This window comes from Oenanthe melanoleuca, chromosome 7 (assembly GCF_029582105.1).
Source record: "Oenanthe melanoleuca isolate GR-GAL-2019-014 chromosome 7, OMel1.0, whole genome shotgun sequence".
Lineage (NCBI taxonomy): Eukaryota > Metazoa > Chordata > Aves > Passeriformes > Muscicapidae > Oenanthe > Oenanthe melanoleuca.
Window position 1 is genome coordinate 18,324,878 of NC_079341.1, and position 15,015 is coordinate 18,339,892.

The 15,015-nt window shown below is 35.4% G+C and overlaps 1 protein-coding gene across 1 annotated transcript in view; it reads right to left on the reverse strand.

Moving 5' to 3' along the window:
* Window positions 1–14,832, reverse strand: part of LOC130255837 (collagen alpha-1(XXVIII) chain-like) — a 29,752-nt gene extending 14,920 nt beyond the window's left edge. Inside the window, exons 1-18 of the mRNA XM_056496892.1 lie at window positions 14,676–14,832; window positions 13,339–13,907; window positions 12,892–12,912; window positions 12,347–12,406; window positions 11,418–11,471; window positions 11,296–11,340; window positions 10,463–10,489; window positions 10,161–10,205; window positions 9,483–9,527; window positions 8,791–8,844; window positions 7,977–8,045; window positions 7,237–7,305; window positions 5,472–5,540; window positions 3,292–3,360; window positions 2,783–2,851; window positions 2,629–2,697; window positions 1,320–1,388; window positions 29–100 (exon numbers count right to left, since the gene is read on the reverse strand). Of these exons, the coding sequence (XP_056352867.1) occupies window positions 29–100; window positions 1,320–1,388; window positions 2,629–2,697; window positions 2,783–2,851; window positions 3,292–3,360; window positions 5,472–5,540; window positions 7,237–7,305; window positions 7,977–8,045; window positions 8,791–8,844; window positions 9,483–9,527; window positions 10,161–10,205; window positions 10,463–10,489; window positions 11,296–11,340; window positions 11,418–11,471; window positions 12,347–12,406; window positions 12,892–12,912; window positions 13,339–13,907; window positions 14,676–14,832 (1,632 nt within the window). The remainder of the gene's footprint in view (window positions 1–28; window positions 101–1,319; window positions 1,389–2,628; window positions 2,698–2,782; window positions 2,852–3,291; window positions 3,361–5,471; window positions 5,541–7,236; window positions 7,306–7,976; window positions 8,046–8,790; window positions 8,845–9,482; window positions 9,528–10,160; window positions 10,206–10,462; window positions 10,490–11,295; window positions 11,341–11,417; window positions 11,472–12,346; window positions 12,407–12,891; window positions 12,913–13,338; window positions 13,908–14,675) is intronic.
* Between the last annotated feature and the right edge of the window lie 183 nt (window positions 14,833–15,015).

The window sequence follows — 15,015 nt, forward strand, 5'->3', positions numbered from 1 at the left end:
AGCAGATAGATTGGAGAGATGAACCAACCTTTCGTCCAGGGGCTCCATCTTCTCCTGGAAGACCAGGCAGACCTGCCAGTCCTGAAGTCCCTGGATCACCCTGACATCAGTAAAAAGTAAGTTCTTCTATTAAATGCAGACTTGGTACTATTCCTTCTCTGAATTGAGGAAATCTATTTAATTTTTTTCCTTAAACTTTGAATATATTTTTAGAAAACATTTATGCATATAAACTGAAGTATTGTCTTTTTTTATAAAGACAGTTCTCATTACTTGGGACTATGCTATTGTCTGATTGTTTTGAACTGTGCATTTTATCTATGCAATTAAAATTATTAGCTATTAATGATTCAACTTACTAAAAAATAATGCTATCATTTAATTAAGTGGTGCTATTTGAAGAAAATATCAGATAGAACTGACTGTGACACAGTTATTGACATCTTGCTGATGAATATCAATGCAAATCAATTAATGTCAGTGGAATTATCATGGCCCTATTTATGTAAGATTCAAGAGCCTGGCCTGGTTTTAGATTGAATGGGATAATTTGGGGTCAAATAGGTTCAATCAGCATTACTGTATTTTGTGAAATTAAAGAGAGAAATAGAATAGTTTATTTTCTTTTCCAGTCCCTGTTACAAATCCCTAACAAACAAGAGCAAAGCCAAGACAGTCTTGTGCCTTTCCACTGTCACAAAAGTACTTTTTCATCCATTCCCATATTGTATGTTAATCTGGCTGTTAATGACATAGAGACTGGGTACTATCTTGGGCACTTCAACACTAAGATAATCTGCTTACAGCTTCCTGTCCTCTTAGCAACTCAGTGTTCTTTCTGCCCACCTGCTTGTTTCTCGTATGAAGGTGTGAGGATGTAGCTGCTCTGTTTCCATCATATTCCGTGTGAGAAGGGAAGGAGCAGGACAATAGCCACTGTTCAGGGCTTTTTTTTCACCTCTCTGGCTACAGCGTAGCTTACACTTGGGACTGCAAGTTCTGGCAGCTGTTTAAAATTCTGGGTGGTTTTCTGGAGAGAGCTGTAGGTGAGCTGTGTGCAATGATGACTTGAACATGAGCCAGGCAGGTGGAAATTTCCAGTTACCATAAGTCTTACTACATTTTTACAGAACAGCAGTATTTAAAATGCTGCCATATCTGGAGGTTACTGAAAGTCTGGGTTAAAAATTCAAAATACCTAAGAACCTAAATTTTATTTCTAACTGTTTTTATGTGGCTTCAGAAAGCATACTTAGGAAATATAAATGTATAATCTAAATTAATAAATAGATTAAATAATTCCTCTATTAACAATGTACCTTAGAACCAGGTTCTCCAATACCTCTTTCTCCTGGCACTCCAGTCTCTCCTGGCAAGCCTTGTTCACCCTTAAGCAGATATTAGTTTTTAACATCATTATTATGAAAAATATAAAAGCATATGCTTAATTGCTTGAATTTTAAGAAAGATTAGTGTGATATTATCTGTAGTAAGATGTGTTGAACCCTTGGTCACAAAGACTGGGAATTTGCCACCTGTTTTGAGCTCTCACCAAAGAGCTGTTGATGGAAATTATTCATGTTGTAAATCTATACTTTTATTTAAAAAAAATTTAAAAAATATATAATTTCTTATATTATATAGATATAAATCTATATGTCCCCAAGAATCTTTCCTGCCAAAGAGCTGGTATTTCAGGAGCATATATGACATCCACAGACAATTAATTATTTTTTTTACTTTTTAGCAGTGGCAAACATATCTCTGCACAATCACTTAAAATGTAAGAGGAGATACTTGATACTGCAAAATTCTTTACTTGTCAAAAACACATGACCCACTTACACCTCTAGTTCCTTTATATCATGCTTTAATAGCCTTCAGTCATTCAGAACTTTGTGACATTTTTCAGGAAATGACTTTAAATCTAAACACCTTAATTCTAAACACCTTTAATTCTAAACACCTCTAGGGTGATGGCTTTCATTAACAATTCTGTATTTTGCAAATCAGTTAAGGTTAAATTATTCTGACAGTTTTTCTTCAGAGAAAGTAGTCTTCCTTACAGCTTGGACCATTTTTAACGTCTAGATACAGTAGATATATAAATTCAGGTGAGACAATAAGTAGCAGAAGTTGCAAGGAAGGCAGTCCATCTCTAATGTAAGTATGTATATATTTTTCTGGAATGGAAACAGTTCAGTGAGAATAAAATTGGAATGGTCCTCTTTTTCAAGTGCAACTACTTTTTGTAACAAATTTACTGGACCTCCACCTGATATGAAGAAAGTGCAAGCTCAAGGCAGACAACCCTCTCAGTGGAAGTGTATCAGGCAAAGTGCAGCTCATTGTTTGGTACGTGGTACCTGAGAGCTTCTGTGTGAGTCAAGTAAAATCCTAAATAAATAGCCATGGGATTAGTTTACCATGGCTCTTCAGTGGAGTAGGATCTGCTGTACAGTTTATAATATTAATATAGAAAATATTTTTCTGCATCTATGTCAATACTTACATTGGTGTTCAGCCATCCAGTGTAATTTGGATAAGTATAGAGACAGACCATTTCTTGATCATGAAACATAACTGTAAAAACAGCACAGTAGCTTCTATTTCAGAAGATTCCCTGACCTTTGGTCCAGGTATCCCCTGTCCTGGTAGACCTCTAGAGCCAGGTGGTCCTTTTGGGCCCTCCACTCCCTGAGAAGAGTAGTTAAGCAATTATTAAAAATGAAATAGTCTCTGTTACTATACACTGAAGTGTGTGGTGAGGGGAAGATTGTACCTTTTCTCCTTGAATTCCAATTCCAGGTAATCCAACTGATCCCGGTAAACCAGGAGGACCACATTCACCCTGGCAAACAAATCGCAGTTGCTTAGCTGTGTAAAGATACAGAAACAATCTGGGACAGCTCCCATGCTAGTCAGTACATGTTGACTTAACTTCTCTTTGAAGTCAGTAAAGCTGTGGATCTGACCTTTTATCTTTCATACATGCATTTATTCCCCACTGGTTCAGTCGCAAACAACTTCTAGTCTCTTTTCTCCCTTTTTAAACCTTAACTTTCACACAGAATCTGATGCTTTTTCTAATATCTCCTATTTTTATATGAGGAGATGTTAAAATTGGTTGGGAGAATTTATTGAGCATAAATCTCAACTAAATACCACATTATCCAGTGTCTTTTATGGGTTCCTTGCCTCATTGTACCTTTTGTAATGAGTGTCAACCCTGTATTCCCTATATTAGATTTATTTGCACTCCATTAATCTCCTGGTGGATTTATTGCTCACCTTTTCACCTTTTATGCTGATGCCTGGAAGTCCACGAGGGCCTTTTGGTCCATCAAAGCCACGGTCTCCCTACATGAAAAAATAGTAAGTTGTTAATTGTGGAGACACACAGCTGTTTTCTCTGAAGTAACTAGAGACAGCGTTTGCTCTGTCATCATGAAAACCAAAATGAAAAGAACCAGAAAACTGCTCCTGGATTTGTGTTCCAGGATACCAAAGAGATTATCTTTTCAAAAGAGTTTGCTCTGCAATTTGAAATTACTGATGAAAGAGCTGAACAAGCTTCTTTTTTATCTTTCTGCCCACCTCAATTACTTAAGGTCCTGTTCTGCTTCCTCTCAAATCAATGGCAAAACCACAACTGATTTAAATGTCTGCAGGGTTGAGTATTGAGACTAACTAAAAACTGAATTCTGCTTATTTTTCTCATGGGTTAATCCCATTAAAGTGTGGGTCAATCTGATTTGAAGTGGAGTTATGAGGATCTGGCTCTCACTTAGCATTTGCCAGAATAAAGACCAGGTTGACTGTATTGTTGTAGAAGTCTATTTGTAAATGCCATTGTCTTTGTAAATGTTCATTTACAAACAGTGGTCTTGGGGAAAGTGCCAGTTACTAATTAAAGTACAAATATTGTGCTTTCTTGTACTTCTCTTATTAAAACACATAGAGGCAGATGTTAGATTGTATAAATTGTCAAAAATCACCCAAGATAACAAAATTACTCCCCAGACAGGTATTTTCTATCCTCAGTAAACATTTTAACATTGACAGAAATAAATTATGAGGATTTCTGTTTAAAATAAGATTCTTTACTCCTGATGCTTCAGAACATCTGCCTTCATTATTCTTTTTACTAAACTGTGAGCATGTACTAAGAAGTCATGAAGAAAACAACTGTAAAATTTGCTTATATTAATAAATCACCTATTTAAAATGTGTTTAAAAGCAAAGAACTGACATGCTTGGCAGCAATAGATTGGATTAGAGATACATATGGACTCTGCTGATACATGCTTGGCTCCAGGTCAGACTTGGCAGTAAAAAGTAGTACATATTTTATAGAATGAAGAGTTCCAATAATTCTGACAGAATTTCACTTTGATTATTTTATTCTGCCTATCCATCTCAACTACTTAATAGTTTTGGTTAGATTATGGATTTGTCTGTACTTGTTCCCATTGTGCCCTGTTGCTGTTTTAGGTTTTAGTTCTAGTGTTTCTTCCCACATGAATTGGTATTTGAGTGATTTTGCAGTGCATTTTCTTCAAATTGTATTTTTGCTAGTTTTCATTCATGAGATCTGCCAAGCAGATACAAGCCATCAATAATGAGGTTAAATAATTTATGTAATTCATCATCATAAAATGCACATTGGATATTTGAAGATATTACGTTACTAGCAGCAATTAAATTTCAATCTGGCTGACAACAGTATTGTGCTAAGCAGAAATCCTAAAATTTTTAGTAAAAGGGGCGGTTGGGCTCTGCATCTGTGAAACCATTTTTTATTGTTTTCCCAAGCATAATTGGTGCTTGCATAAAAATGAGCAAACTGTTCAGTTGCTCATTCAGTTCATGTATAAGCTGTGTCACTTTGCTATTGTAACCAAAGGCCAAAGTGACAACTCAGCCTAGGAACTGGTTTTCAGTGGGCAGAAAATATTCTTCTAGTAATTCCATCCATGTAGGTACAACTACCACTGATAGCACCTTTCTTTTCCCACAAACTGAATTGTCTTCTGCTAAAATGCTTAAGCCAATGGCTGAGGTATGTAGGAAGCTCAGAAGCTTGTCACTATAGTGACAGCAAAGGATTAAGAAAAGAACCCAACAACAAAATACTAAACTTTTTATCTGGGAACCTTTTAGTAGTATTTTATTTAAAGTCAATTGCTTGAGGCTGTTTTTAAATTATGGAATTCATTCCAGGCTTAGATCCCACAAATCGAGCATCAGATAATTAAATATTGGTTTTACAGGCCCCAAAGGCTAGCTGTGCTTACAAGTCATGTTTGGACCAAGTGAATTCCATCAAAATATTTTAGATTGTTTGATGGCAGATTTTCATATTAATTTACAAGGTACTGTCTCAGATTCCTGTGTCTTCTGTTGACTTGTTTTGACATGCACTCATTTAATGGTGCTGCTCTGGTCTTAGAACCCTTTGACTGCTGTACCTTTGCTCCTGGAAGCCCTTCTCCTGGTGGACCTCTTTCTCCTTGAACACCTTGTGATCCTTGAGGCCCCTGTTAACATAAGTTTAAAATGACCTAGAATATGTATTAATCACTCAAATGAACAGCAGTGTGTTCTATGTCATTGTTTGTTATAAGCATGTCTTCAAATGCTGGTGTAGCTGTAATCTGTTACAAATAACACAGTAACACAGCATTCCCAGTGAATAAGTCATGAGTATTCTGGCCTGTAGCAGTAACAATACCCTTCAGGTTATGAAATTTCTGTTCCTTACATTTTGGAAATCTTAACTCCCCAAATTTCCATTTTACAAATTCTTGCTAATTCTGACTAATGTATCAAATATTATCATGAGGGATAGAACCACATTAAAGCCCAAGCAGAGAAATGCTGAAAGAGACATAGTTGTAGAGAGATTTCCTGTAATTGGCAGAGAGAGTAATAGCATGCCCTTCTCTTTTTGAAAGCAGATGTGATACAAGCACAAGGGGAAAATAACAAAAAAAAAAGCATGTCCAACACCTGTGCACATCGAGTCTGCTTCACAGTGTTTTCTCACACCTGTTTTTTGTGGTTTTTTTCTCTGATTTATGGCTTGAGGTTACACATACATCGCAGAATCCTGATAGATTTGTCTCGTTATAGCCTAAATATGCTTCTCCTTCTGCAGAGAGCTCTAGAATTATTCCTGAGATAAAGACATTTGTGCTCTATTAAGCCATTAAAAGGAACTTATTTTGAAGCAAATAAATGTTAAAATAAATAAAAGGAACATATTTAGAATATATTTTCTTAAAAATCAGAATCTCTAGTTATAGCAGTACTTTGTGGCTAGGCTAGGAAAGATTCACCTCACAGGCACCTCTTCTCCCACAGAGTGGGTCTTTGCTCTATGGTGTTTATTGAAGAGACTCTGGAATCGTCACTGCCCTGCTTGGACTGACTGTCACCACCAGCCTTATCTGTAATGCTCTTCTCTTTGGGTTCTTCAGCAAGAACTCACTGCTCTCCAGTTGTGTATTTTCAAGCAGGATTGAAATCAGTCAGTTCACCTACCAATTGATCATTCTCTTTTTCATGGGAGCACCTCTTAAGAAATGTTTATTCCAAATTTTGCCTTGTCAATGGATAAAAGGTACTTGTGAAAAAACAGAACAAAATTTTACTTGTGGTTGCACTAGAAATCTTTCATCTGGATGAAAAGAAATGAATTTAAGTCTGTTGTATTGTAAATAGCTCAGTAAAAGGTGCTGCCTCATATATAGAAACAAAAAGGACCATAAAATTGACATGCTGGTTTTCTGAATTACCATAGAGTGATTGAGCTTGCAACTGCCAGGAAGAGGAAGGGAAGGAAAAGAAAGAAGAAACTTTAGAGCCAAACCTACTATAAATACTGAAAGTCTCCTCCTTGAAGTCAGGCTGATGTTAATGCTCTAGTGATACTGGAAAGCAGTCAACTTCAAAGTTATCACATAGGGATTTGACACTGTTAAATCTATCAGGAGACCGATTTATTTATATTGTTGTGCTTTTGCATCAGATATTATATTTTCATACCTGTTTGGAAACATTTCCAGTTTATTGTGGGAAATGAGAGTCAGACAATGTAATATGTATAAGAGTGAGAAATAGTAGAAGAAAGAAAAGAGATGGTATAATTCAGCACACATTTTTATGGGGAAGTATGTAGAATTTTTTCTTTCTGTCCTGCTTGCCTCTCACCAAATAGAAAAATAGACCTACCATAAATCCTGGCTCACCAACTCCAGGTGGGCCAATGGGGCCTGGTCTTCCTGTCAAACCAGTGTCACCCTTCAAAAAAAGATGTACTTTAAATACAACTGATTTAGATATTTTTATGTATGCAGCATATAACAACCCATCAGGCATTCTGTGCTTGAAATATTAGAAGTAGGGGAATACAGGAACAGCAGAGAAAATCTGAGTGTCCTTAGAGTCATACACCATGCAAGGCCCAACAGGCACTGAACTGGTGCAGCTTCACAGCTTTAGGGGACAGCTTCAATTCTGCATTTGAGAGAAGACAATGTTGAGTCTAAAAGATAAATTATTCCCTTCATATGCTCAGTCATTTATCACTTATTGTCCTTTCCCAAGAAGTCAGTATTTCTATCATACAGTTTCTGTTCTCTTTAAGCCAGTCATCTAAACCAACAAGGCTGGTTTGCCAAGATTAATTTCTGTTTAAGACTGTGGATGTGTTTTTAGCCATGCTCTTCTTGGGTTGAGTTTATGTCAAGCATAACAACTACTGTAAAAAAATCCTTTAAAGTATAAACTTAAAATGTAATTTTTGTTCGCAACTGTTTGCAAACAGTTTTGATAACATATGATACCTTTCCAGTACCACAAAACCAGCATTTATGGTCTTGAATTTTCTTCTGAATCAGCAAGTCTATTAGCTCAGCTGTCTTGGTCCTTAGCCTATAACACATGCAATACAGAAGATGAGATTTTTCTACCTTTGGGCCTGGCAGTCCTATTCCAGTCTCTCCAGGTAAGCCAGGTGGCCCAGGGAGACCTCTTTCACCCTATCAAAGAATGAAAAGAAAACAACTTTGCTTATAAAGTGGTGTCTAGGAAAATAAATTTAACTTACATTGTAGATTAATTTTTAGTATATCCTGAATTTCAACCCATTGGAATTGTCTTACACGGTACTTCATCTGTTCATCCTTCCAATGCTTCAAAATTCCCTTATAATAATTAATATTGTACAAAGATAAAGAGATTAAGCAAAATGAAAAATATTTCATATCTGTAGACTTTGTCACTCAACTGTTCTGTGTATTACTGTTGGTGCAAAGAAGATATCAAGAAAGATAACAACTAATGAACCCTTTACACTTATTTTCAAGTTTTTCTTCATGACAATATTCCTTTAGAACTATAGAATTCTTGAGAATGTTCAGTTTCAAGAAAAGGCTTGATTTTAGATGTCAAACAGAATTCTTGTTTGGGACTTAGGGGGAAAAAAGTTTTAAATTGAAAACTGAAGAAACGCAATGCTAGGTAGTGTTCTGTGACTCTATCATATTTTAACTGTTCATTAATAAAGATGGGAGTGTGTTTTGGACCTGAAATTGATACAAAAAGCAAAGTAACACCTTTCTTAAGGACCTTGTAGAGTACAAAAATTACAGAGTTTGTTATCTGTGTCAAGTTAAACTGCATCCACAAGAAGAGTATAGAATATAAGGATAAAGTCACAGTTGTTGTGAGGTTATATTAATAGCTTTTAATATTAATAAAGAGAAGAAATAAAGCATTTCTTGCCTTTGATCCTTGCAGGCCTTCAGGCCCTTGATCTCCAGATTGTCCTTGCAGACCCTATTAAAACAGGAGTGGCTTCAATGATGTTTTTCAAGCTTTCGTAAAAATGGTAGCTTGAAAAACAATCTATTATTTGCTGAAGTCTGCATGAAAATAAGAGTTTTAAACATATCAAAACTGAAGGTTTGCTTTGTGATGCATGAATATATCCAGTTTCTCAACTCAGTTGGAGCTGGTTCTGGTATCTGAGGAGAGAATTTGGCTCTCCCCTTTTTTGAATACAATTATAGGTAATCTACAGTCAAGATCTACTGAAACATCTATGATGGGCTAAGCTTCTTGGCCATCAGTCTGAGAGTATTGGGATGATAAGAGACTAAAGAATTTCCATGCACTTCTTGAGGGAATGTAATAGTTAAGACACTGAAAAAGAAATGAGTGATTTTGGTTTTTATGGAACTGTATTTGCTGTGGTCTTTGAGACTGAATGAATTATACGGATGATTTATTTGACTAGATTACTTTTCCAAATTCTTATTTATTTTGCTATTTAAGAAGATAGATTTTGGGTGCCTTGAACTCAGCAACTCAAAGATTCTATGTCAGTAGGGGTGTAGTGTTATTTCAGATCTTTGAATCCCAGGCAACCAGGTACTGTTGTTTTCATAGTTGGTATTTTTTTTTTTCTTTATTACCTGAATCCCTCTTATTCCTTGGGGGCCTACTGGACCTTCAGGGCCCTGAAAGGTAAGTGAAAAAAAAGAATATATTTCCATATATTTAGATTTTGTCGAAACCACTTTTAGGCAACTTTTTACAAAGGTGTCTTATTTAGATAGCTTTACGTTAAAATAGAAACTAAATTTAGGAGAAGCTCAGCAGCCACAAAATATTAAACAAATAGTTTTAAATTGACTGGTTATCAAAATACAGTGTAATGATCATTATCAAGGACCAGTAATCCAGGATTAAACTCTATTTGCTCCATTTGAAATATTTACAGCAATTATGCACTAAATCTTAAAGACTGAAGTTAGAAACCTTGTTTTCATTTTTATGTCTCATTCCCTTTGCTTACTATTTCAAGCCTTCTGCCTCTGTTAAAGTAGAGTTTTACCATTGTTTTTAACAGACTCAGCCTTAGGGAGGGCCATAGGAGGAATCATATGAAAATATAGAAAGAGCTCAGGAAGTTAGTAAAAATGATGTCCTTGCGGACCATATATTTGAAAACTTTAAGTTGTCAATTTCCTTCAGCCTTAGAACTAATATATGCATTATATCTATCATCATGGCTGTTATTCAAGGATTTTTTTTTTCCTTTGTGGTTTAACTGTGTTTCTTCGAAACACAACACCTTTGTGGCTACTTACTCTGTCTCCTTTTATTCCTGGGATTCCACATTCACCTCTTTCACCCTGGAAAGGAATAGGAATAAATACTTATGAGTTATATTGGCATATCATCCTTATTCTGTAGGTGCTTTAGTTGAAAACCTAAATGTTATTCTAGCCAGAACATATTACAGCAATTGTGCTGCAAGTTCATTGAGGAACAGTTACATCTATTACAGCTTGTGAAGCAGCTGCTAGGATGAGTATTTAGAAGAAATACAGCACTATATATAATAAATAGCAACAAAGATGGAGACATCAATTCTAGCTAAAAGAAGTACCTTCTCTCCTTTATATCCAGATTTCCCCTGGGAAAACAAAAAAGCATAACAGGTTGTGACAATATAGAACCCAAAAGCAGGAACATGAATATTGGCTTCCTTAATATTCTACTCTCTTCAGAAAAATAGCATTTCAAATAGAAAAGATGGCTCTGATAAAGATGGCAATATGATTTGAAGTACTGTGCCTTTTAGTCATGGCAGATGCTGCTGTATGGGTAAATAATTTGTATGAATGTATCATTTTAGACTGGGATTCTGGTGATGTAAAAACAGATCAAGAAGAGCTCATATTTCCATCTCAGTGAACAACATGCTAAAATAAGAAAACAAGAAAAAGTCCCTAATTAAAAAGGATGTACTGAATAAAGAAGAAAGCATAAAGTAGAGGGATTCATGTGTGAATGACTTGAGAATTACACACTAAGAGATTGGTCCTACACTTACTTTCTATATGTATTTAATTCAAATTTTTCACTGCTATTATACACTGGGTCCTTTATTTGTCAAATTTAAATAAACTCAGAATGATGCAGGCAGAGTATCAATTTCTGTAATGTCCTTAGGTTATCGTATCAGGACACGTGTATGTTTTGGAGGTACTATGCATTATTGGAGAGTATTTTCTAGATCACACATATAAGAAGGAATCATTAATTTTCATTAAGCAATGAGAATGTTTTCAGTTCTTCTAATGTTTATGAACCATTAGATGGTAAACTAGAAGTGAAATTTGCTCTTATAACAATGAAAAACAAAACAAAAATAAGATGGTATTTTGCCTTAAAGGAACAATGCTCACTGGAGAAGAAGGGGGAAGAAATATTTTTTACCTCTATTCCATCTTGTCCTGGGATCCCATTAAGACCTGGCTCCCCCTATGAATAATTAAACTTCAAGATCAGTGAAATAAGGACAAGACAAATCTTTCTCCTAAATCTAAAAAACAAATCACCTTTGCTCCTTTCAGGCCTGGAGCTCCATCATCCCCAGTGCGACCCTTTTTACCCTGGAAACAACAAAACACAATTCTTATGATATATGTTAGGAAAAAAAAGTTGTTTTACAATATGTATGCTATTTTTCTCAAACTTGAGATATTTGCTTCCTATAGATTTATTTCTCAAAATCACAGCATTTACCATAACATTGAAATTGAATATCTGGGAAGACCAGCTCAATAGGCAGAAATTTTTCTCTTTTGTCTTTGTTATAAACAAAACTGTTCCATTCTACTCTGAAGAAAAGAGGTGATCAGCTGTTTTTGTAACTACTCAGTTTGCTAAGTGGATGTTTTGTTTTCTTCTCAGCTGTAAGGGCTGTAAGGTACTATGGTGCTTTAGTTCAGTGACAGGGATATAATATCAGATAATTTGGTTATTTTTGGAATGTAAGCCTTGCCATTTAGATCACCAAATCTTATATGAAGAAACCCCCTAGATTAGCTAAGGGGTTCTATCTGTAAGAGTGTTCTGAAAGAAGTTCAGTCCACTTTATTCTTGTTTCAGTTGTTCCTAATGCTTCAGTATTTTTTGCTCTCTCTTGCTTTCAAAGAGCTTTTTGGATATTAATATTTGATTTGAGACTAGTTAGATCCAGCTGGTCTTATCCAATTGCAACAGGAAAGATGCTCCTTTCTGCCTTTCACACTGCTGTGGCTAAAAGGAGACCCTCACCACATCACACTGTTCTTCCTTCTGTCTGTTCTCGCACAGAAGGAATGTCTCATGGCATTCTCAGGTATCTATGCACTTCCTGCTGGTGTGGCATCTTCTTTGGGCTGAAATAATTTCTTCTTATTAAAATTGAATTAAAATTTTCAACAATGAATTGCATTTTAATTTATACTGTATATCAGTTATTTGAGAAATGACAGCTACTTACAGCAGGACCAGGAAGGCCTTTTTCCCCCTTCTCACAGTTACATTTGTCAACCTGGGGACACTTTGAATGAAAATAGTACAAATCATCACATTTTAATGGAGGAGATAGAAAATACACAGACATTTTCTTTAATTTATTGTATGGCTAGTTTAAATACACCTGTAATGACCAGAAATTATATTTACATATTTTACAGAAATCTTTTAACTATCAGTTTACCACTCACCCAGAAGGTGGCCTCCTACACTCCATCCAAAATTTGATAATAGCTTTACTTCCAAACTCCTCACAAGGTCAGTTTATGGGTTAGTAAATTAATAAGTTATTAATTACTAAATACATTAGTAAATTACCTTAGGATAGCAAATTAAACCTCTGTCCTGCAAATTCAAAAGCATGTTTAACTTGAAGACAATCCCATTAGACTTAGCATTTAATCACCTTCCTGAGCTATCAGTTTTCCTGAATTATGTTTCCATATAATTGTAAATATCTATATTAAGCAGTAGGTCAACACAGGAAAAAAATATAGTTTAAATATTTACCTCTTCTTCAGACAGGTCTTTCTGTAAAAGACAGATATTGAAAACATTAGAAACTTAAAGTTTTAGTCCAACTCTATAGAAAAGACACTGAAAAATATGAAAATAAATATATTCAGCAACTAGCTAAATGAATTATACAATTAATATATTGACTAACATGAACTAAACTTTTATTTCTGAGAAATATTCTTGCAATCTCTCCAGTCTAAAAAGTAATTTAAATATCTTCAATTCTTATAGATTTTTGACTGAAATCACTGACTCTTCTTATCCAGCCATAATTTTTTAAAATTGCAACGGTAAACATTAATAGTTTGGCCACTTTAACATGTAAAATTTACAAGTTTCTTCAATGGTATATCGAAGAAATGTGTTTTCAAAATATTGGAAATAAGACAAGATTTACATATGTTCATAACACTATTTCAAATTCTTTCTCATACACACCATTTCTTTAAGAAACTTCTCCACAGTTTCTTTCTCCTGGAGGTTGAAAACGAACCTGGATGCTGGGACACTGGCCAGGAGCCGGAGCTTGGCAGCATTGCTAACCTCCTCAGCCACTTTGGTCATTCCCATTGTGAAAAATACAATTCCTTGATGTTTAGCATCAGCTGCAGCTGCAAAAATATCTGGGTTTCTTGGATGATCCACTCCATCAGTGAAAAGCACGGCTACTTTTACACTACCCAAAGTCCCTTCAGTCATGTAGAGTTGGGTAAGATTAGTTATAGCATAAGTTGTGTAGGTGCCATGACCTATGTGGGCGATGGGAGCAATGTGGGATTTGAATGCTTCAGGGCCTTTCCAGTCATGGAAAGTTTGCTCTATGAAAACAGTGCTGCTGTACTGAAGTAAGGCCATCCTCCAGCAAAGGTTACGTCCAGAACTAAGCTGCAGACTTTTCATTCTGTCTACTGTTTGCAGTACAAATTTTTTCTGTTGTTCATGATTATAGTCCTTAGCACTTTCGGAGCTGTCCAGTAAAAAAGCAATTTCCAGAATGCAATCTTCATCTAGAATAAATAGGTATATAGGTGAGTGGAGTGACTTCGTACTAAATCTCATTCTACCCTTACATGTATTTTAGGATTCAAGAGTAGGATTAGAATTACGGAAACTTTTGATGACGTCTATGTTCACAAGAGTGAGCCCTTCGTGAAGGTAGGGCTGGATAGAGGCTGAGGGATTTGCTCCAGAACAGATGCCTCAAGGAATAAGAAACTGAAGGTGTGTTGGTGTTCATGCAGTATGAAATGAGAAATGTTGTAATGCTTTTTTTTAATTTCATTCTGTCATCTTCTCTGGTATTTCACTGTATATCCTACCAAAATAGGTTGAAGCCATGTACAAGAAAATGAGTCTTACTGAACAAGACAGTGGAATGTGATTTGACAGAGCTGGATTTTGTCCCTAGTACTAATACTCACATCCTACGGCAAAAATTTCCAAAAGCAGGATCTGTAGAGAATTAATTTTCTGAACTACTGATGACATTACTTCTATGAAAATGGAGTTATATGGGCTATTATTCTTCTGACAGTAATAGACTCTCAGCCACATAATAACAAAATACAGATGCTATATCCTTTTCTGAAATAAACAAAAAGGGAGGGAAAAGATGGGTAAAAAGATAAAAGTGGAAAAATAAGGCATGTACAATGCAGGATGAGGCAAACCTGGCTGATTATAAGCATCTTAGAAGGCAAGCTAGCCATAAAGTCCAGAATCCAAATAAATCAGGATGTTTAAAATCGCACCTCTTTTAAAATTATAATATTCACCTTGATCACTTGGGCTGGGATATTTTTCTACAATATTTGACAGACTGTGTTTAGGTTTTGATCTTCTCAATCCATATATCTTGTCTTCCCTGAGATTTTCTGCTAAAAACTCATGATGTTCAAGTATCCACAAAAGCCACCAGAATCTGATGAGCATCATTTGTTTGTTTCCTAAACAACACAAATATAGAAGCACAGCAGTACAAGGACGATAAAACATTATTAAATTTTGCTTCAACAGGATGCTTAGCAATCTTGTATTTTAAACTATCATCCCTAAAAACAAGCTGATTTTGCTTTCTTTGGGTAAAATAGTTTCAAAAACATAATAAATAATACA